Source organism: Ursus arctos, unplaced genomic scaffold (assembly GCF_023065955.2).
Source record: "Ursus arctos isolate Adak ecotype North America unplaced genomic scaffold, UrsArc2.0 scaffold_7, whole genome shotgun sequence".
Lineage (NCBI taxonomy): Eukaryota > Metazoa > Chordata > Mammalia > Carnivora > Ursidae > Ursus > Ursus arctos.
This window is the reverse complement of record NW_026623089.1, coordinates 52,780,896-52,803,227: the sequence shown is the minus strand read 5'-3', so window position 1 is coordinate 52,803,227 and position 22,332 is coordinate 52,780,896. Positions and strand designations below refer to the sequence as shown.

The 22,332-nt window shown below is 58.2% G+C and overlaps 2 protein-coding genes across 3 annotated transcripts in view; one reads left to right on the top strand and one right to left on the bottom strand.

The window, feature by feature from the left end:
- The window catches only part of CDH23 (cadherin related 23), a 403,304-nt gene extending 383,676 nt beyond the window's left edge, over positions 1-19,628 (top strand). Inside the window, exons 46-68 of the mRNA XM_057308495.1 lie at positions 221-679; positions 3,759-3,875; positions 5,030-5,254; positions 5,811-5,980; positions 6,202-6,339; positions 7,302-7,421; positions 8,933-9,110; positions 9,256-9,467; positions 11,425-11,616; positions 11,771-11,884; positions 12,482-12,611; positions 12,718-12,969; positions 13,047-13,208; positions 14,705-14,961; positions 15,308-15,405; positions 15,819-15,939; positions 16,020-16,099; positions 16,236-16,276; positions 16,426-16,486; positions 16,966-17,095; positions 17,206-17,328; positions 17,737-17,841; positions 18,689-19,628. Coding sequence (XP_057164478.1) covers positions 221-679; positions 3,759-3,875; positions 5,030-5,254; positions 5,811-5,980; positions 6,202-6,339; positions 7,302-7,421; positions 8,933-9,110; positions 9,256-9,467; positions 11,425-11,616; positions 11,771-11,884; positions 12,482-12,611; positions 12,718-12,969; positions 13,047-13,208; positions 14,705-14,961; positions 15,308-15,405; positions 15,819-15,939; positions 16,020-16,099; positions 16,236-16,276; positions 16,426-16,486; positions 16,966-17,095; positions 17,206-17,328; positions 17,737-17,841; positions 18,689-19,015 — 3,812 coding nt within the window. The 3' untranslated portion in view covers positions 19,016-19,628. The remainder of the gene's footprint in view (positions 1-220; positions 680-3,758; positions 3,876-5,029; positions 5,255-5,810; positions 5,981-6,201; positions 6,340-7,301; positions 7,422-8,932; positions 9,111-9,255; positions 9,468-11,424; positions 11,617-11,770; positions 11,885-12,481; positions 12,612-12,717; positions 12,970-13,046; positions 13,209-14,704; positions 14,962-15,307; positions 15,406-15,818; positions 15,940-16,019; positions 16,100-16,235; positions 16,277-16,425; positions 16,487-16,965; positions 17,096-17,205; positions 17,329-17,736; positions 17,842-18,688) is intronic.
- Positions 19,629-19,989: 361 nt separating this feature from the next.
- The window catches only part of PSAP (prosaposin), a 32,597-nt gene continuing 30,254 nt past the window's right edge, over positions 19,990-22,332 (bottom strand). Inside the window, exons 13-14 of one of the 2 annotated variants that reach the window (XM_026504414.4) lie at positions 22,205-22,312; positions 19,990-21,140 (exon numbers count right to left, since the gene is read on the bottom strand). In XM_026504414.4, coding sequence (XP_026360199.3) covers positions 21,105-21,140; positions 22,205-22,312 — 144 coding nt within the window. In that variant the 3' untranslated portion in view covers positions 19,990-21,104. Of the gene's footprint in view, positions 22,313-22,332 lie in introns of both variants that reach the window. The other variant, XM_057308496.1, reaches the window with a different exon arrangement.

Sequence of the window (22,332 nt, the reverse complement as noted above, 5' to 3'; positions counted from 1 at the left end):
TGTTAAATTATTAAAGATTTTTCAATCTCTCAAATAATCCTAAAATGTGAAAGAAAACGAGAGTTACCTACAAAGTTGCAAACATGCAAATTGCATAAAAGATAATCACTGGTAAGACTGGCAAGATGGCGCCCTTGGGAACCACTACCAAGTGTATCCTGGTGTAAGGTGTTTGGAAGAGGCCACTGTGCTCAACCACTCCCCTTTCCCATCCCCACAGGATTCTCAGTCCTTCAGGTCACAGCCACGGACAGGGACAGTGGCCTCAATGGGGAGCTGATCTACCGAATAGAAGCTGGGGCTCAGGACCGCTTCCTCATCCACCCAGTCACTGGGGTCATCCGTGTCGCCAATGCCACCATCGACAGGGAGGAGCAGGAATCCTACAGGCTGACAGTGGTGGCCACCGACAGGGGCACCGTCCCTCTCTCGGGCACGGCCACCATCACTATCCTTATCGACGACATTAATGACTCCCGCCCCGAGTTCCTCAACCCCATCCAGACGGTGAGTGTGCTGGAGTCGGCAGAGCCAGGCACCGTCATTGCCAACATCACCGCCATCGACCGTGACCTCAACCCAAAGCTAGAGTACTACATCATTGGCATCGTGGCCAAGGACGACACTGACCGCCTGGTACCCGACCAGGAGGAAGCCTTTGCTGTGAATATCAACACAGGTACAAGGGCCTGCTCCCCTCTCGCCCCACTCCCGACTCCCTGCCCCAGTCTCCTGGCCTCCGCTTTCTTCCTGATCCTCCTTTCTGTTCCTCCCCTTCCCTCAGCTGCTCCTACTACTCTCTTCCCCCACCCCCAGCACCACACTATTCCCTCTCTTTTCCCTCTCTTCCCTGGCTCCTTCCCTTTCTCCTTGCTCCTCCTCCTCCACTCATCAGCTCCAGCTCTTTCAGATTCCCTCACTCTACCAGTGTTCTGTGAGAACGCCCACCTCACACACTCTTGCCAGTACTAAATACTGCAGAGCTTTCATGTTTGTAATTATATAGGAAAACATACCTTGTTCTCATAGGTCTCTCTTTAATAACCAGGTGAACACTTTCTTCATGCATATGCTAATGAACACTTTCTTCATGCATATGCTAATCATTTAAGTCATCTGTAAGTTTATATATATATACACCCTTGATGGTTTTCTTACACTATCACAAAAGAAACAAGTGTGGCTTGTCTTTCCTGATCTATGCAGCTTATTACAATCTTGATGGTTTTACCATTTTTCCAAAAGTCCCAAGAGGGGACACTGGACCCCTACAGGTATACTCTTGAAAGGCCCAGAAGAGTGACAGAAAAACTAATATGGCCATGACAAAATTCTAAAAACCATTGTTATTCAGGGAAATGCATAGTAAAACAGCAATGAGATATCAATTTTCTGTATGTAATTAGCAGATATTAAGATGCTGGACAGTATTGAGTACGGTGACGATGTGGGGACATGAGGACACTCACACACTACTGTAGGAGTGTAGGCTTCCACCATCCAAAGTACACTCGGACCCCACGATTCAGTAATTCTGCTCCTGGGTGTATGTCCCAAGGACATTCTCAGGTCAGTAATGGCACTATATGCCATGTTACCTGCCACGTTATTGGTGGCGGGAGTTGGAGGCCACCTGGTCATCCAGCCCTAGGAGACTGGAGAGTAAAACATGGTGGGTATACACCATGAGCACGACGCAGCCGTCAGAAGCAATAGATTAGATTCGCTGAGAAATGTGGGAGGACCTTAACAATAAGTATTTACTGAAAGAGTAAGAAATAGAATGGGATGGAGATAGATACATCTCACAATCCCATTTGTGTAAATGTAAATACACATACAAGAAACAACACATGATTTTCAGGAACACTTTCAAATGAAAAATATACTTCGGTCCATTCCAGTGATTGACCAGGGGAGAAGAGGGGAGAGGAGGATGGGAATAAAAGGGAGCGGATACATACATAAAACAAGAGTGGTGCCAGTGACCACAGGCTGCAATAAACCAGAGAGCATGATTCGCTCAATATGCACCTGAGGCCCAAAAGAAAAAAGAAGACAGGAAAACCGGGAGCACTAGAAGAATTTAGAAGGGTTAGCCACACCCCAGGTGAGCAGAATTCCTGTGCGGTGATTGGTCGGGACCGTGGAGAGCTGCTCGGTGCCCAGCCCCCCTTCATGCTCCACGGAGGCCTCTACCACTTTTCTCTTCTCTGTTCTCCCTCCAACTGACTCACTTCTCTCTATTTTTCTTTCCAGTGTCTTCTCTACCCCCTCTTCCTCGTGCTTTCCCTACCTCCCTTGGCTTACCTTTCTTCCCCTTTCTTCTTGCCAGAGCCTCAGCTCCCTGAGTTCTCCTATCCAATGGGGCTCCCACTTGCTCCCCTGGCTTCCTAAACCGCCCCCCTTCCCTTCCACTCCCTTCCTGCTCAAACCACCTGCCCTGGTCTGCTCTGAATCCTACTGTCCCCCATGCCCTGCTCTGCTCCATCCCCTCTGCACCCTGAACTAACCGATGTTAACCCTCTTCTCTCTTCCTCATGGCTGGCAGGCCTGCAGGTTTGAGCTCGGTTTCTCTGTCACTTCCCACCTCATCTCTGCTTCACCCCATTGCCTTCCTCCATACCACACCCCTACCACCCTTCCTGTCCTGTGGGGCCCAGGCCAAGGCCATGGCCCAGCCTTTGCAGACTGAATGCAGCCACCCTCTCCCCATCCTCGCTCCCCAACCTCGGGGACGGGGAGCGAGAGTAGGAAGAGGAGGAGGAGGAGGAGGCAGCAGCCCAGGGTAAGTGACTGCCCCATGGCTGGGGACCCGAGGAAGACAGAAGCCCAGCAGGGGATCTGCCAAGGGGGAAGGGAATCCCAGAGGCCACACTGCCTGAGAGGGAGCCGGAGAGAGACAGAAAGTTTCACCTAGGGTTAGGCCACCAGGCCCTCCAACAGAGCCAGCCCTGAGATTGGCCCAACTAGGTCTGTCCAGTTCAAGCTCAAGCCTCTGGAGGGTCCCTCTGTGATTCAGGGGCAGGCAGGAGATGTGGGGGTGGGGGGCAGGAGGAAAGAAAACAGCTCCTGGCTAGTATTAACACAGGACAGTGCTCGTTTCCCACAATCAGGCCCTGCCATTCCCCACTTGATCAAGACAAAGAGATAGGTCTGACTACCCAGCCTGCCCCACCACTGTCCCCTCCAGAGAACACCCGCAGGGATTTCTAGCTGCCTTGACCTTTAAACTTGGTCTCCCTAGAATACAAGCACTGTTTAAATTGTAATCAAATGCACACGACATAAAATTTACCATGTTAGCTATACTTAAGCATACGGTTCGGTAGTGTCAGAATACGCACAGGGTTGTGGAATATAAGCATTTGAAACCAGCAATTACATGGCACGATGTGTCAAGCACGGTTCTAAACCCTTCGCAAATGTAAACTCATTTTACGGTTATAATCTATCTCAAAACAGCTCTGCGGTACAGACTGTAATTATCCTCATTTTATAAATGAGGAAACAGGTGCAGAGATGGTAAATAATGTTCCCAAGTTTACCTGGCTAGTAAGCAGCGAGCGAGGGGCCAGCGAGGGGCCCCCAACTTGCAGGTCGCTGTGGTCTCATCCCAGCCAAAGATGTCACCGGCAAGTCCCCGTTCTACTGGGGTCATTGCTCTTGGTGCAGTTTGGGAGAGCTAGTCAGGAGAGCCCCCGGGAGGCCCAGATGTTAGGGGGTTCCCTTCAGACTGAACCTAGTCTGGTCTGCAGGGTCCGTAATGGTGAAGTCCCCGCTGAACCGGGAGCTGGTTGCCACCTATGAGGTCACTCTGTCAGTGATTGACAATGCCAGTGACCTACCAGAGCGCTCTGTCAGTGTGCCAAATGGTAAGGCTCCCCCCGGCATCTCCTGTGGGTTACTCAGAGCCCGTCAGGGCAGATGGGGAGCAAGCACAGGCCTGGCCCCAGGGAGGGAGCAGCGGGACCCGCTCACTGCAGGGGCTGCCAGTCGTCAAGCTATACGAACGGCATGAAGGGTGGCCGCTACAGGGAAGCTCAGGGTGGCCCTGTGTCCCAGTGGTGAGAGCTCAACGGCGGGGGGTCCGGAAGCCCAGAGTTGGGTGTGAGCTTGAACTCGAAGGCTCAGAGTGGGAAGGAGGCTTCGTAGAGGCTGATGGGCATTGAGAAACTGACCGGCCAGCGGAGACTTCGGCCTGAGTCCCGTGGTCAGGGCAAGTGAGGAGGGTGTGGCTGGCACGTGTGACAGGAACCTCAGATCCAAGAGCAAACTGTGGGGTTGGCCCAGAGGAAGGAAAGCTCGAGGAAACACGAATGTCCGTGGGGACCGGGACACCACTTTGGAGGGTGCGGGCGCCAGAGCAGAGACGGGCACCAGCCGCTGCCCTGCCCGCGGCCTGAGGCACGACCGGGAGGGGGTGCTAAAGGAGTGCATTTTGTGTGGGCAGAGCAGGAAGCGGAGGGGGCGTAGTGAAGGGGTGGCCTCCAGTCACCCCTGCCTAGAGGGCACGGACAGCTGCTGAGATGGGGAGATAGGCCTGGCAGATATTGGCTGCTTGTCTTTACAGGCCCGAGGTCCAAGTTTTCAGGAAGGAAGAGCAGACCTGGTCATTGCCTACATGTCCCCTGCTCAGAGGGGAAGGGCCCAGGCAGGTTACATAGAGGGGACACCTCAGACAGGAAGTAGAAGGCTGAATCATGGAAAGGGTCTTCGACCCTTAGACCATCACAGCCCTACCTCATTGGACAGGTTGGGAAACTGAGTCACAGTAAGGGCCGGGGGCTCTGCCAAGGTCACTCAACCAGTTGGTGGAACCCAAACCCCTTCCGCTATGGAAGAGTGAGTGACCAGACCAGAGGAAAAGGTCACATGCCACCGCGCGAGGGTTGGGTCGAGCTTCAGGGAGTCCCAAGAAGACAGTGAAAGGCCACCACCCTTTCCGGGCTTGACTGACGCTTAGGAAGGCCAGGCCTAGCCACATTGGTGTCCCTCACATCACCCTCACCCCCTGCTTCCACCCCAGCCAAGCTGACAGTCAACATCCTGGATGTCAATGACAATACGCCCCAGTTCAAGCCCTTCGGGATCACCCACTACACAGAGCGGATCATGGAGGGGGCCACCCCAGGCACCACGCTCATTGCTGTGGCCGCCGTGGACCCGGACAAGGGCCTCAATGGGCTGATCACCTACACTGTGCTGGACCTGATGCCCCCAGGCTATGTCCAGCTGGAAGACCCCTCAGCAGGTGGGTGGGAAATCTGCCAGAAGAGGATTGGGGGACCCGTGTCTGCGCCCGCTCAGCCTCCACAGGGAACCATGGCCCACTTGTCACCCTCCATTTGGGGCCCTACCTTAGCCCCTCGGTGGGCTGGGCCAGATCCAATCTGGCCAGCGTTGCTGTCACCCCCCGATGCCCAAACTACAGGGAAGGAGAATACCGAGTCCCAGGTGAGGTGGAGGCCCCCTCGGAGGTCTACTGGACCCCTGGGATACCCCACCAGCATCTCTAGCACCCAGGCTTCCACTATGAGTCTCACGTAGGGAGAGAGAAGGCCAAGGGAAGACTCTCTCCGAGGCGGTCCTGGGCTCGCTGGTACTCATCCCTTTGACTTGGGAGAAGCTTCTCACCCCTCCGGGAAGGGGAAGAGCTGATACCAGTTGCTGTGAGACCTCTGGCCTGCCTGCCCCTGGGCAGTGCTGCTGGGCGACCCCTGCCCCTCAGAGTTCCAGATCTTTATACTCTGAAGAGCTTCCATGAGTGAGGAGCGGCCAAACCAGCAGTGGGTGCCTGTGTGTCTTAGGGAAAGTCATTGCCAACCAGACGGTGGACTATGAGGAAGTGCACTGGCTCAACTTCACCGTGAGGGCCTCGGACAACGGCTCTCCGCCCCGGGCAGCTGAGATCCCCGTCTACCTGGAGATCGTGGATATCAATGACAACAACCCCATCTTTGACCAGCCTTCCTACCAGGTGGGCAGCCGGGCAACAAGTCAGGTCAGGACCCGTGCCCAGGCCTTGGGGCCTTTGGGCATCGTCCACCCCTACCCTGCCAGCCTTTGCGCCCCGCGGGCCTAACCGCCCCAGGAGCAGCTTGGTGCCCTGGGTTGTCTACCAGGTGAGTTTTCAGGGCAGGGGTGTAGACGCTAGAACTGACCCGAGCCCGCTCTCTCTCCCTGCCTGCTGGGCTCCAGGAAGCCATCTTTGAGGATGCGCCCGTGGGCACGGTTATCCTGACTGTCACCGCCACGGATGCCGACTCGGGCAACTTTGCCCTTATTGAGTACAGCCTCGGGGATGGAGAGGGCAAGTTTGCCATCAACCCCACCACGGTAAGCAGGCAAACTGGCGGTGGGAAGGGCCCGGGGTCAGAGGCTGAGAAGTCACCACAAGTATCGTCGTCCCAGTTTCTGGGTCCTGCCATCAGGACGTCTGTGGTCTCAGAGCTTTTCTCACCAAGTCAGCAAGCCTGGCAAGAGTCCCAGACATCCTGTGGACTGTGGCCTTTCTGTCTCTGTGGCCAGAGTCTTTTGGAGCTAGCCTTTGTGGGACAAAAAAAATTCTGAGATGTGTCCCCACCAGACTAGAAAACTGGACTCGAGTCCATGCAACTGCTTTTGGAACCGTCAAAAGATATCGGAAGCTCTGCAGAAAGTGGGCACAGTGTTTGAGCACCTACTGTATACGTGGCCCTACATCAGTGCTGGGGGCGGGGAGGGAAGAAGCCCCCCCCCCCGGGTGCCTCCCCACGCTGCCATGGGTCTCAGACTTGTGGGAAAGGAGAAACTCAAGAGAAAGGATGGGTGATGATTTGAAATGACTAAATTGGTTCCAAGCTGCCGCTTCCGCGCAGGGAGAGACCGCTGTGGCCTGGGGGCGGGCGGCCAGGCAGGGCCTTCCCCAGGGACGGGGCCAGGACTGGACTCTCCCCCTACCGCCTCACTGCCCACATCCCCCTGCACTCTGCCCTGTCAGCAGGGTTCTGTGCTTCCTGCTCGGTGAGAACAATCGGTCATGCTGCTGGCCTGGCACTGTGACCAGCAAATACTTACAGACTACTGCTCTATACCTGGCCGGGTAGCGAGCTCCAGCCTGGGCTGTCCATCCCATCTCTGGGTGGATGGGAGTCATGGGGGCAAGCAGAGCCACTAGAATCCAAGCTCCCTGGGGGTAGGGGCTGTTGTCTCTTCGGAGGCGCATCTCCAGAGCCTAGAACAATGTCTGCTGTAGAGGGTATGCTCAAAAAATATCAGCTGGATTGATGAAGGAACTGATTCCACCCTCCCCCTCCTAGGGTGACATCTATGTGCTGTCCTCTCTGGACCGGGAGAAGAAGGACCACTATATTCTGACGGCCTTGGCCAAAGACAACCCTGGGGATATAGCCAGCAACCGTCGAGAAAATTCGGTGCAGGTAAGGGCCACCAGCCCGGGCCAGGGACCCTAAGGACTGGAATGGTGGAGGCAGCAAGCAAAGCGTTTCCTCCAGAGAATGCGGCAGACCGGGGGCAGAGCCTCCCTGTCCCCTCGGAGGCATGGTGGCAGGAGGAGCCAGCAGGAGCTTAGCTGGGTGAGTCAAAATGTAGGTGGCTTAGGGAGATGGAGACTCTCTAAGAGAGATCTCTTGTGCCAACCCCCTGCGAAGACAGTGTTTAAACCTACCCAAGTGAAACCCAAGGAAAGCCTGGGGCTCCACAGGTCCCACTGCCCACGGTGTCCCAGTGAAAGAAACACAGCCCAGCAACCAAACATAACTGTAACACGGTTATTTTTATTTATGTCCCTTAAAGGACAGTAAGGGGGTTTCCAGTTCCCAGCCCCGGGCCCCTTCAGGCTCTAGCTACAACAGGGTTCCCCTGAGGCCAACGTGCCACCTTCTAAGCTCTACCCCACTTCTGTCCCAAGGCCCACGCCTTGAGGCTCTGCTTTCTTCTTCTTTCTTCTTCCTGTTCCTGCCTCCTCCAGTCCCGTCTTTCTGTACACAGTCCTGCCATTTCTCCCCACAATAGCCTAACCATCCAAGGAAAACTCTCCTGGAGCACGGGGGCTGGGGAGCAGCTGGGTGGGCAAAGACGAAGTCTTGTGAGCAGGTAGGGGAAGGGGCTGGGAGCACTCACACACCTGAATCCCGTCCCCATCACTCTGCTGTGCTGGGGAAAGCACAGTATTCGGAGTCAGAAGACTAAGACTGCCCTGGCTGAGCACTCTGCATTTGGCGTATAAGCCCCCTGAGCCTCAGCTGTCAACTCTGCAGTGGGTGGGAGGCAGGGTCAGCAAGGAAGATGCCTCCTGCCCCAGGCAGTGGTGAGGCAGGGAGATGGGGAGTTGGAAGGTGCTTTGTGCACGGAAAAGCGTTCTTAAAATCACAGCTGTGAAGGGCTCTCATGTGGACGCGGTCCGCCAGGGCCTCCGCAGCCAGGGGAGGGACAGCCTCCGTCCTGGTGTGTCCGTAGGCCCCGCCCTGGGCTGAGCGGTCAGCCGAGGGAGCCAAGCCCCAAGCCAGACACAAATCCCAATCAAGAGGGAAAGTTGAGAGTGGAGGAATCACAGTCCGGCATTAAGGTCCAGAGATTTGAGTCAGCTGTAGAGGGCTCCGGTGGGAAGGAGCAAAGGACAGAGTGGGAGGTGGGTGGGGAGGGCTCCTGCTTCAGGACCCAGACACAGACACCTGGTAACCACTGGACTAGCTGGAGAGCATGTACCGGGGCCAGGCGCTGTGCATCATGGGTGAGCCTTACCGGCCCCTGAGAGATGAGATCCTGTGCCCAGTGTACAGCTGGAAACGGAGACTGGGGGGGCAGGTGGTAAAGAAATTGAGGTCAGACTCCAGTAGCGGGTGCTGTCTACCCAGGCTTACTCCTGTGTGACAGGGTTGCCTCAAGCAGCCCCTCAGTAAGCTCCTGACCTTTGACCTCCCCCCCCCAGGTGGTGATCCAGGTGCTGGACGTCAACGACTGCCGGCCCCAGTTCTCCAAGCCCCAGTTCAGCACGAGCGTGTATGAGAATGAGCCGCCGGGCACCTCAGTCATCACCATGCTGGCCACAGACCAGGATGAGGGCCCCAATGGGGAGCTGGCCTACTCACTCGAGGGCCCCGGCGTGGGTAAGTAGCCCGCTCCCCACCCGGGGTGCCTTGGGCGTGGGAGGAGCAGGTGGTCCGGCATGCAGCCCCGGGCCAGGAGGAGGAGGAGGGACGGGAGGGACATCTCAGCCAGAGCCAGGCCCTGCTCTCCTGTCCCGCCTGCCAGAGGCCTTCCACGTGGACACGGACTCAGGTCTGGTGACGACAAAGCGGCCGCTGCAGTCCTACGAGAGGTTCAACCTGACCGTGGTGGCCACGGATGGCGGACAGCCCCCACTCTGGGGCACCACCATGCTCCTGGTGGAGGTCATCGACGTCAACGATAACCGACCTGTCTTCGTGCGCCCGCCCAACGGCACCGTCCTCCACATCAGAGAGGTACCGCCGTCCCCCAGGCCTCCCGCCCACCACCGTCTCCCTCCCACAGTCACTCCTGGAAGAGTGAAAGGGTCCCACTGGGAAGGTGGGGAAACTGAGGCCAGAGAGGGAGACAGACTTGCTCAGTGACACACAGGGCAGTCCTGAAGAGTGGGGAGTAGTATGAGCTATGCCACCACAAGGTCCCGGGCGCAAGTCTGACGGTCACTACTGTGACCTTGAGAAAGAGACTTGTCTGAGTGGCTTTCCATCTGCAAAGGGGACTAAGAATAGTAGATGCCCTCGCTCTTGCTCCTAGACGTCTGCCAAAAAAGGCAGCCTCCCCGGACACCCACTTCCCCCGTATTTGTGTCCCAAAATAAACACACATGTTCCTTCCGTCTGTCTGCTGTTCCTGCTGATACCAGCCCTAGGAATTGGGGATGGGCATCCAAATAAGAAACAAGGGGAAGTGGCTGAGGTTCCAGAATTCCTCAATCCTTCTTTCATCCCTTGCTCTAAATTGCCTCGTAAAGGCAGGGAGCACTCTTTTATCTCCTGCCCTGCCCCCTCCTTCCTCTCAGCACCCAGGCCCGACCTGCTCGGTGCTGGTCTCCTGGAGAGGGGGAGGTCTCCCACTTGTTCTCTGTTCCCCGAACTTCAGCATGCCTCCACCTCTCAGAATGTCAACATCGGGTCCTTGTCACTCTGTCCCCTCTTTGAGGTCCCACAGGAGACATATCTCCCAGGGCTGAGCACCAGGACACGCTGTGCTCCTACCTTGTGAGCTGCTTTTTCTGGTGCCCACGTCAATGAGGGAGTGGTCCTCTTTGCGCTGCCCACTAGGGAGCTCGGAGCAGCCAGCCCAAGCTGAGTGGCCCTGCAGGGACGTAGTACACAGACATTGCACCCCACCCCTCAGTTTCCATTTTCCTGCCAACCATTTCTTTTTCTTTACCCTGATTTTTTTTTAACTTGTTCGCTGTTGCTATAATTTATACATTCTTGTCAGTGATCTCAAATCTTTTTTGTGGAAGGAGGCAAGATATAAATTAATAATCTAGTTCTTTTCCACAACAAAGGCCCCATTTGCTGCGTTTTTCCCTACAAGACACCGTATTTTGAAAGATCCGTGTCTCCCCAACGCCAGCGTGTGTTAAGTAACGCTCGCTGTGCCATCGTACTTGCTTTTAATTAGGTGCAACTGCCATTTGGGGTTTCTGGTCATTGTCATGACCAGTGAGATACACAGTAAAACTATGCTGAGCTGGTAATTTTTCAAGTAAAAACCAAGAAACGTGCTCTTTTCCTTGTGCTCTGTGCAGCCATATTATGGGTCCGTATATGATGTCCCTGAGATTTCTTGAGATCTCAGACTTAACTCAAGGGAATCAGGAGCCTGAGGCCCAGAGAGGTGGGGTGCATGTCCAAGTCACACGGCGAATTCGTAACAGACTAGAACCCAGCTGTTGTCTCTGTCCACCATGTCACCCTACCTGCCTGTCCCTCATTGTCAGGTACCCCACTGGGTAGACGGTGTTGTCTGGGGACACCTAGGGCTCCTGTGATTAGGGTAGCAGAGAGCAATACAGACTCAGGGACAGAGGGGTAGCTGTGGCCTCAGCTTCTGAATTCCGCTTCTGCCTTCCAGTGGGACCCAAGGGATGGAAGTCCCTGGAAGGGCAATAACCCTGAGAGAGTTTGAAGCACGGTGGATGGAGACCAGGCAGGACAGATGGAGACCAGGCAGGACCATCTCGGGGCAGGGAGTGGGGGTGGGGTGAAGGAATGTTCTAGCTCGTGCTCAAGACTCCAGGCGAGTCCAGCTGAGCAGGCAGACGTTTCCTAAGGACGCTGGAAGGTGGCGTGGACATTCTGCTGAGTGAGGACAAAGAACAAGAGCGCCACCAGGCCCCGGGAGCTGGGATTCTCTCAGACGCCCCAGGAGCCTCCCTGCCAACCCCCCCACCCCCTGCAGGAGATCCCGCTGCGCTCCAATGTATACGAAGCCTATGCCACGGACAAGGACGAGGGCCTCAATGGGGCCGTGCGCTACAGCTTCCTGAAGACGGCGGGCAACCGGGACTGGGAGTACTTCACCATCGACCCCATCAGCGGCCTCATCCAGACAGCTCAGCGCCTGGACCGCGAGAAACAGGCCCTGTACAGCGTAAGGGGGCGGGGCCCGGAGCGTGGGGTGGGGCCGAGGGCGGGGCTTTCCTCCGGGCGCAAGGGCCACCCCCTCCCCACCTAGAATGCCTGCCAGGGTGGCGAGCTGGCCCCCCCGGGAGTGCCCTCCTCTGACTGTGTCCCTCTGTCCCCAGCTCATCCTGGTGGCCAGCGACCTGGGCCAGCCAGTGCCGTACGAGACCATGCAGCCGCTGCAAGTGGCCCTGGAGGACATCGACGACAATGAACCCCTCTTTGTGAGGCCTCCAGTGAGCCCCCCCACCCCCGCCCCCGGGCACCAGCCACACCCACACAGGGACTCACCTGCCTGCAGGCACACATGCTCACTCTCCTGTGCACACAGCGTAGTGTGCCGGACGCACGGGAAGTCGCCGGCACCTCCCAGAACAACTGTCTCTTGAGCAGCTCTGTCAGGGCACACGCGGCAGCCAGAAAAGCACGCAGGCCCGACTGGTGCAGCCGCAGCTCTCCTGATTGCAGACAAGCGCGGGAAGCCTAACTTCAGCTCCGCTTCAGAGCTGGGGCTGACCCCGCCTGTCCGCTCAGACTCTGCAGCTCGGCGGGGGTTTTCTCGTGTGCACGTGGGATGCGAGGTTCCCCGGAGACCGCTGAGTGCAGGGGTGTGAGTGCATGCACATGTCTGTGAGTGTGCCCCCTTGTTCAAACATCCGGTCAGGGGCCGGGATGCTTCATAGAACAGGCCAGGCCCAGCCCATGCTTTCTTGACGTTCCAGAAGTTCTGCTCACCGCACAGGGCCTGGGCAGTGAATTCCCTCAGCACCCGCCAAAGGCACTGCAAGGGCCCTCCGACCTTGGCCTCCTGTGACCTCCCCCTCCCCCCGCAGAAAGGCAGCCCCCAGTACCAGTTGCTGACAGTGCCCGAGCACTCTCCACGCGGCACCCTCGTGGGCAACGTGACAGGCGCCGTGGACGCGGACGAGGGCCCCAACGCCGTCGTGTACTACTCCATTGCAGGTGGGGCCTGCAGGGGCTGGTGCCCTAGGGCCCGGGGCTGGAGACGACCCCACCGTGCCCCACCCCGGCCCCATCCCCTCACCCCGTGCCTTGGTCCCGCCCCCAGCCGGCAACGAAGAGAAGAACTTCCTTCTGCGGCCTGACGGGCGCCTGCTGGTGCTGCGGGACCTGGACCGGGAGCGGGAAGCGGTCTTCTCCTTCATCGTCAAGGCCTCGAGCAACCGCAGCTGGACACCCCCGCGGGGGCCCTCCCCGGCCCTCGACCTGGTCACTGACCTCACCCTGCAGGAGGTGCGTGTCGTGCTGGAAGACATCAACGACCAGCCCCCGCGCTTCACCAAGGCCGAATACACTGCAGGTATGGGGGCCGGGCCCGGGGCCGGGCTGCAGGGGGACCCCTGCCCTGCCGCTGACACCCGCCCGCCTGTTCCGCAGGAGTGGCCACCGACGCCAAGGTGGGCTCAGAGTTGATCCAGGTGCTGGCCCTGGATGCAGACATTGGCAACAACAGCCTCGTCTTCTACGGCATCCTGGCCGTCCACTACTTCCGGGCCCTCGCCAATGACTCTGAGGACGTGGGACAGGTCTTCACCATGGGTAGGAGCCTCCACCCGAGACCTCGGTCACTGCATGGACTGTAGTCTGGAGGAGATGGGGTCTGTGTGGGCACCACAGGGTATGAGTGGCTGGCCAGCCAGCCATGCGAATCCTTCTGTCCACCCAGCCACCCAGCCGCCATAGAGCTAGCCCCTTGTTAATCCTTTCCACCATCTGCCTTTCTAGTCCCGGATCCACCTCTCCACCTCTCCATCTACTACCCACTTTCTCCTTCCTTCCTTCCATCTTCTCATCCATCTATCATCAACCCATGTGTCAGTCTGCACCCCCGAGCATCCATCCAGCCTTCCTCTCTCGTCCACGCATCCACCCATCTGCCCCGTCCACTCATCCATCCACCTTCGCATCCTCCTTTCCACACGTCCACCTGTCTTCCCGTTTGCGCACTTCTCTGCCCCTGGGTCAGGCATCGTGGTGAGCACTGGGGAGCACACGTTACCTGAAGGTATGCACGCTGACTTGTGCATTTGCCCGTGTGGACAGCTGAGCCTCTTGGGTCAGGTTCGAGCAGGTGTCCTGGTGGGTGTCCCATGACCTTATTTCTAGACCCCACCCCTTCCCCACTCTTGTCTACTAGAGTCAATCTAGACTTCTTCCTTGGCCTGGCTTTCAAGGTTCACCAGGTCTTCCTCCCAGTCCGTCTTGCTGTTTCCACAGCCCCCACTACCTGTAAGGGCCCCGTGCCCACCCGAGCTGAACGCCTCACCACTCCTTCAGCCTTTTCGATACCACCCGCCATTGGCCTTCGCCCTCAGTCTTCACCTCCTGAAACACCATCCTGACCTTGACCTCTGCCTTCAGATGCGCTCCAGCCATCCTCTGAAGCCTAATTCACAGGCCACCTCCTCCAGTCACACCACCAGACGCCATCCCTTTGTCCTCTGATCTGCTACTGCTCCTCGTTTAGTAAATTAAGGCACAGAGAGGCTACGGAGCTTGCTAAAGGTCACACAGCTAGAAAGTGGCAGACCTTGAACCCAGGTCTACGGTCTTCGAAGACCGCCGCACCACCTCTCGTCGTCTCTCTCGTGCGGCTGTGGAATTCTGAAGTGCGTGTGTGTGTGAGAGAGAGTCACTGGGGGGCTCAGACGTGTCCCCTGGTCCCCCAGCATGGGACAACAGAGTCCCAAACTTATCATCCTTAGGTCAGTGCAGCCCACAGCTGTGTTGGAACTCGCAGGGTTTGAGTAAAAACTTAGAAAATCTCTAGAAGTACCGGCTCACCGGCTGCCTTCTCTGAGGGTCGTCACCAGCCGAGCCGAGGCCAACGCCACTGCTCCCTCCGATCAACACTCACACTCACCTGTCCCCCCTCCTCGGTCATCTCTGCTCTCTCCCGGGCCCTGCAGCCACTTGCGGCCTCAGATGCCGCCTCCCGTCAGTGTGTCCAAATGCCCTGGCCCTTGCCCCTCCCCAGGGGATTCGGGGCACTGGGTGGCCCCTGAGCTGCCCCTGCCCCTGGGCTCTTCCTGCAGGGAGTGTGGATGGCATCCTGCGTACCTTCGACCTCTTCATGGCCTACAGCCCTGGCTACTTTGTGGTGGACATCGTGGCCCGGGACCTGGCAGGCCACAATGACACGGCCATCGTCGGCATCTACATCCTGAGGGACGACCAGCGTGTCAAGATCGTCATTAACGAGATCCCCGACCGCGTGCGTGGCTTCGAGGAGGAGTTCATCGGCCTGCTCTCCAACATCACTGGCGCCATTGTCAACACTGATGACGTGCAGGTGCCCCATGGAACCGCCCTGGGGCTAGCGGCTTTGAGGGGAGGAGGCCACAGGGACAGGGCATCACGGAGAGATGAGGGGTCGGTAAGGGGGTCTGTGCCGCCTCAGTCATTCCCTAAGCCACGTGGCCTTAGGAAAGTCCTTCCGCGTCTCTGGCCCTCAGTATCACCACCTGTAAAATGGGGCTAGTAACAGTGCCTGGCCCGATGCGGGGAAGTGACTGGCATCACGCTTGGTCCTCGGGGAGCACTCAGCAGTGACAGGTTTAGTGGCAGGGCAGGCCAGGAGGGGCTCCCCATCCCATCCCTTGCTCCTGTCACAGCCCATGATGCCCCTTCTCGCCTAGTTCCATGTGGACAAGAAGGGTCGGGTGAACTTCGCACAGACAGAGCTGCTCATCCATGTGGTGAACCGCGATAGCAACCGCATCCTGGACGTGGACCGGTGGGTGGGGTCTGTGCTCAGACCATCGGCCCACCTTCCTGCCCTGGAGTTGGGGAGGGGACCCCCCAAAGGAGGCAGATAACACAATCAAGCCGGCTGTGTGGGGGCTTCCCCCCAGAGGTGGGCAGGCCTGGTAAAGAATAGTTTGGGGGTGTCCTCCACCCCTCTGAGCCTTACTCTCTCCATCTGTAAAATGGGAGTGTTACATGAATCGTGAGGAGCAAGCAGGATCTTGGGTGAGGGGTGGTGGACCTGTAAGGCACGAAGCTATTCTCGCTGGGTGGGATTTGATCTTGCAAGGCTTGGTGGGAGTGAATTTGGGAGGCGGAGGCAGGAGCTCGGCAGACCTTTCTGCGTGGGACAAGCCCTTAAGGAATGGCTGAGGGGAGCTGAGGCCCCTGCCCCTCGCGCAGGGTGATCCAGATGATTGACGAGAACAAGGAGCAGCTACGGAATCTCTTCCGGAACTACAACGTCCTGGATGTGCAGCCTGCCATCTCTGTCCGGCTGCCCGACGACATGTCTGCCCTGCAGGTAGTCCTGGGCGCACGCAGCCCCGCCGCCCCCCTGCCCCGGGCGCTCTCGCCCACTCATGCCTGGCCCTGCTCCCCCAGATGGCGATCATTGTCCTGGCCATTCTCCTCTTCCTGGCGGCCATGCTCTTCATCCTCATGAACTGGTACTACAGGACCGTGTGAGTGACCCCCACTCCCTGCCCTGGGATAGGCTGACCAGCCCCGCTCCTGGGACGGTCACAGAGGCAGGCAGGGCCCTGAGACGCCAGCCCAGTCCAGCCTCCTTCACCAGCCCCTCTCTCTGCTTCCCTCCAGACACAAGAGGAAGCTCAAAGCCATTGTGGCTGGCTCAGCAGGTGAGCAAGGGCTGGGGGGCGGGGCTGAGAGCGCAGGAGGGGCCTCGAGGGGCCTAGAGCGCCTGCCTATGCCTCACAAGGCTGGCTCGGCTCCCCTGGCCCAGCAGGGTGCACCCCTGCCCTCCATGCCCCAGCGCTTCTCCCTCCAGGGAACCGTGGTTTCATCGACATCATGGACATGCCCAACACCAACAAGTATTCCTTCGATGGGTGAGTGGGGTCCCTGAGCCCTCAGGGTGCACTTTGGGGAGGCCTGCCCAGGACCCAACTGGAGTAGGTTCTCTACCACCCCTCAAGCTCTGAGGAACCAGACTAGCTAAAACCTGGGGTGGGGGTGCCCCCTAGTGGGGCAGTTACCCTTCTCTACACACAAACTATTGGCTGAGCTAGGATCCACACCTAATTGGGCCCCCAGTTCCAGGGGACACAGACTTTGGATACCAGGTACAGAGTGAGGCCTTTAAACCAAAGCTGATCCAGACTGACACACTGTCCTGGTTCTTGCAGGATCCTAGTGTGGGAGGGTACACCCCGAGGGCCACAGGCAAGGGGCCTCCTTCTCGTGACCCGGAACCCCCAGTCCCTTGCTGGCCAGGGAAAAGGGCAGGGGTCAGAGGTGAAGCTACAAGGCGTCTGTGTATTCAGGCTGTCCCTCCTCACTCCACCCCCCCCCCACTCCCCATGCGCAGAGCCAACCCCGTGTGGCTGGATCCTTTCTGCCGGAACCTGGAGCTGGCTGCCCAGGCAGAGCACGAGGACGACCTGCCCGAGAACCTGAGCGAGATCGCAGACCTGTGGAACAGCCCCACCCGCACCCACGTGAGCCGCGGCCAGAGCTGCGGGGCGGGGGGCTGTAGCCATAGCCCCGTGTGTATGTACACGTGTGTGCGTGCAGTCTACGTCTGCTCCAGCTCGGGTTCTCTCCCCAGGGAACTTTTGGGCGTGAACCGGCAGCAGCCAAGCCTGACGATGACCGATACCTGCGGGCAGCCATCCAGGAGTATGACAACATTGCCAAGCTGGGCCAGATCATTCGGGAGGGACCCATCAAGGTGAGTCCTCCCTGCGGGCTCCCGCACCACCCCCCTCAGGGCCCTGCACCCAGACCTCTGACTGCGCTGTGAGTCGCTCCAGAGGACACAGGGATGGGGGAGGATCCCAGGGAACAACTTTCTCCACCTCTAGGCTCGGCTTGATCTGCCTTCCACTAGGCAGGAATGACCGTGCGGAAAGCGGGGCCCGGGCACTGGGCAGACAGGGAGCTGCTTCAGCCTGCGGTGGCCTGGAGCCCACGTGGGCTCCGGCTGGTCCCTGTCACCAGGCTCTGCCTTGGATCAGGAGCCTGTGTACCCTAGACTACTCTCACCCATCACCCCCATCACCCCCATCAGTGTCAGGAGTGAGGGCTGCGGCAGGCAGGGGAGGGCCTCGGTGGGGGGTTAACCCTCTCCCTCCCCCAGGGCTCGCTGCTCAAGGTGGTCCTGGAGGATTACCTGCGGCTCAAAAAGCTCTTTGCACAGCGGATGGTGCAAAAAGCCGCCTCCTGCCACTCCTCGGTCTCTGAGGTAGCCGGGCGGGCCCGGAGCTGTGTGCTGTGCCCCAGCACTGGGGGTGCTCATTCCCTCCCTCCCTCCCTCTCTCAATCTCTCTCCCAGCCCCCTCCTCCTCCTCAGAGTCTGGAGTTCAGCAGCCAGGGCGGGATCCAGGAAGTGTCCTTTCTGGGCTCTGCAGTGGGCTTTCCCGGGGTGGGTGCTGGGGAGTGTTTCTCAGACTTGAGCCCCAGAAGACGCCCTGAAGGAGTGATGTCCTATAGGAAACTGGCTCAGGGTCAAATGGGTCTAAATAGGTTTGTTTGCCTGCAGTTAATGTCAACACCTTAAAAATTCAGACTTTATTTAAAAACCCAGATTTCCAGCTGGGCCAACAATTCCCAAATGGAACAGGCCAAAGCTAACAGTTCCACACGGGACGAAAGTGCCACATGCTGAGTTTCCACTATACCGTCACCCCTCCAACTTCAGCTGTGGACACTCCCTACCTGGCCAGAGTGGATCTTGCTGGAAGACAGATCGGTAACAAACCCAGATACCAAAACTGCATCATAGGATCTTTGTATATCATCAGATACACAAAACTCCAGATTCTCTTGGGAAGCCCACATTCTAAGAACACAGCTGTAGCACCGCCTAAGTGGCCGTGGTGCCCCTTGGTACTCAGCTGGAGAAACCCCGTCATCAGCTGAGAGGCCTGCTGCAGCACGAGCCCCGAGTTCACTGCAGTTACCTGTGTGTGGTAGGGAGGAAACAGGGACACAGCAGGCGGGACTCTGGGGCCATCCACTGCTCAGCCCTTGGGCATGGCCTTGAGCCTGGGTGGGTCCCAGAGCCACAGGGGGATCCTGGCCTCTTGCAGCTGATCCAGACGGAGCTGGAGGACGAGCCGGGGGAGCGTAGCCCTGGCCAGGGCAGCCTGCGCTTCCGCCACAAGCCACCAGCAGAGCTCAAGGGGCCCGACGGGATCCACATGGTACACGGCAGCACGGGCACGCTGCTGGCCACCGACCTTAACAGCCTGCCCGAGGATGACCAGAAGGGCCTAGGTCGCTCACTGGAGACCCTGACCACCGCGGAAGCCAGTGCCTTCGAGCGCAACGCCCGCACGGAGTCGGCCAAATCCACACCCCTGCACAAGCTCCGTGACGTGATCCTTGAGAGCCCCCTGGAGATCACAGAGCTATGACCGGACGGGGGGGCCTCGCTGCTGTCCCCCATCCCTCCCAGGGCAGGGCAGAGCAGGACTACAGTGGGGGCCCCTCCCCAGGCCAACTCTACAGCCTCGGGCCGGCCTGGGGGAGCCCGCCCCAGCCGCTCAGATTCCACTTCTGCCAGACGCCCATTCAGCACCTGACCTCTACCTTCATAAAATTTGTTATTTTTTTAAGAAAACCAAACAAACAAAAAAAAGCATCTAAGGACAAGGTAAGGAGGGTCACTGGGGGCCCAGGAGTCTGAGGATGAACTCAGAAGCCCAGGCTGAGCTCTAAGAGGCCAAGCAGGCCCTTCCCACATCCCTGTCCATCTATCTCCCATTCCCCCGCGCCCAGCACCAGGGGAGGGAGGCCCAGAGCTGGCATACCCCACCTGGCCTTGACTCCCTGACTTCAGTTCAAGTCCCAATGCATTTCTAGCACATCCCCTCCCCGGCTAGACACCCAGCTGGGAGCAGTGAGTGAGCCCTGACTCCCCAGATGGACATGGTCAATGTCAGCGAACTGCGTTCTCTACATTCCACTGGCTTCCCAAACGTGTCCAGCTCATAAAGAGAAAGGACTGGTGTTCCCTTGGGTTCTGAATGTAGAGTGTTTGTGTGTATTCCTTTTTTAAATTAAGTTATTCCCTCAACATTTTCCCCTTGATTTTGTTTAACTGGGACTCACTGAACGTTTCTGGAATGGTCTGCATTTTAAATAAGAAAAGCAACTCAGCGTCACTGAACAGCAATTCAATTCACCGTGGCTCCCGTAAACTACCCTTGGGGTTGGCCTAGGGCAAGGGGGTGGGCTGGCCAGAGAGGAGCCAGGCGGGATTCTCTCTGCCACTCTGCTTGCTTTCTGTGGCCAAGAGGGGCCAGAGGACCACCGGACACTCACGGCCCCGGAGCTACTCCAAAACCAAACGCTGGCTGAGGTGTTAACAGAAGCACTCAGGCTCACGTCTAGTTAACAGACTTTATTGTTAAATCACAGAAACTTTAGTGCAAAACAAACCAAAAAAAGTCATTAAGTCCATTTAATAGCAACTGCACGTCTCGCTGTCTCCTGGCAACTAGAAGTGGGACAGAAGAGGAGGCAGGCTAAACGGGAGAGGCAGGGCGGCAGCCAAGGCCCCTGGACAGCACCCCCAGCACCCCCTCTGACAGCCAGAGGCTTAGGAGCTTCTCATCCACGTTTATCCGAAGGTCAAAAAGAACATCTAGGAAATGGGGGTTGGAGGTGAGGAGGCCGGGAGGCCCGGAGCCAAGGGGGTCCCCGGGCAGCACTAGAGACGCACAAAGCAAGGCTTCAGCAGCCAGGCGGACACAGAGCAAGCAAGAGGCGGCCACCGCTGTCCACACACACAAGCCAGGCCCACGGGACCTCCCCATGGAGCTAGCAGATGACATTCAGGCAGGCTCTCCCCCTCCCACCCAAACCCACAGAACCCCGACCAAGGCATCACCAGGAAAGACACCCCAAAGCTGAATCGGAGGGTGACCCAGGGATAGCAAACCCGAGACACACCCAGGTCTCCCGAGCAGCTGCTTCCTCAATCTCCCCTCCAGTGAGAACTACGTGGTTTTAAAAAGCCTCATTATCCTGAGCCTCTAATCTTTCATACAGAACTGCCTTTGTTTTCCTTCTCGGGACAGCGAGCTGCCCAGGAGAGGGGAGGCCCCTGCTTAGGGGCAGGCGGAGGGCTCAGAACAAGGCCCCGGCCAAGAGGACGGAGAGCCTTTGGTCAAGCAGCTCCGGCGCACGCCAGCCCCCAGAGCCCCCCGCCGCCACCTCCAGGGAGCCACCGCAGAAGCACAGGCTGAACGCCCTCCAGCGCACAGTCCGTGCCCACCTGTCCAGGCAAAGGAAAGGGACAGTGAAGCCGTGGTGGCGGCTGCGGGCCAGGCACTTCCGCACTGACAGCAAGGCTACGGGGGAGGAGAGAGGGAGGGAGGGAAAGGGGACCTATTTTTATAACAGAGTCAACAGATCAGTGTGTTCACTGCCCCAGACACACAAATAGAAAAGATGCTGCAGTTTCTCCAAGATGAAACGTCCCTTCTAGTTCCACACGTCCTAGTTCCACACGTGACGTTTGCAATGTTCCACAGCCTGACAGGAGAGAGGAAGCTGGATTTAGTCTTCACGTGACAAACTCTACTCCTGGCACGCAAAAATGGGACCCGTTCTCCTGTCCTAGTCAGCTGACAGCAGCCCCCTTCAAACTGGGGAGCAGGTGACCCCCCCGAGTGTCGGGGACGCCTAAGGCACGAGGCCAGAACAGCAGCTGCAAAGCACCTGAGCGCCGTGCGCCCCTGCAGGTGGGTCCGGGGCCCCTCCCCCTGCTCGCATGCGGGGTCCCAGCGCTCCGCAGGTGGCACGGAGGCGCCCGAGGCGAACTCCTCAGCCAAGAGAGCGCACACCAGCTCAGGCCTTGAGAACAAGGGCCCCACAGGCCCCGGCACCCAGGATGGCAGCAGGAACCTACTCGTCCACTGACTGTGCTGTGCGCTGGGGCCAGAGGGGCAAGGAGCTGGACACGGCCGGGTGGGCATCACCACCCCTTCCCTGCAGGGGCCCAACCTGATTCACCCGGACCGGCAGTCATGCCCCACTGGTCAGGAGGAACCCGCTCGAGGAAGACAAGGTTGCGCCAAAGAACATTACGTAACCGACTAGTCCACACGTCCCCACCCAAGCAAGCAGTGTGGGGCACCGCTGGTGGCGGCCCAGTCAGGACAGTGCCGCAGGCCCTGGGCAGGCACCAAGTCTCAGCGTCACTCAAGAACAGCAGCTCGGCCTTGGGTGAAGACTCAGGCCAGTCTCCAGCCCAGACTGACCCGAGAGAGAGGAGGACCTGTTCAATCTCTAGGGTGGCCTTGTGCAAATCTGATCCTGACCCTGTCACATGGAAACTAAAGGCAAAAACAAGAAAGCAGAAGCAAAAAACACTAAAGAACACCCCCACCCTTCACTTCTCAAAGGCAAGAATGTTGTTAGTCCTCCTGCCTTTGCTGGGCAGCCACCAATAGGCCTAGCTGCTTCTCTGGGCCTCCGTGTCTCCTCTGACACGAAGACTGGGCACAGCACCGACCGCGGGGCCCCTCACCCAGGACTGTCACAGCAGCCGCCCGACTGGCGAGGCAGGCCTGTGGAACAGCTGCCGAGCTACTCACGTTGCACTGGGTTGCTGCCTCCATGTTCTGGCACCAGTAGCTAGGGCCCCACACACACTTCTCGGTTCCCAAAAGAGGCTTACGGGCTGCGGGGCAGGCTCCAATTTTCTATGTGGTGAAAAGGGGGA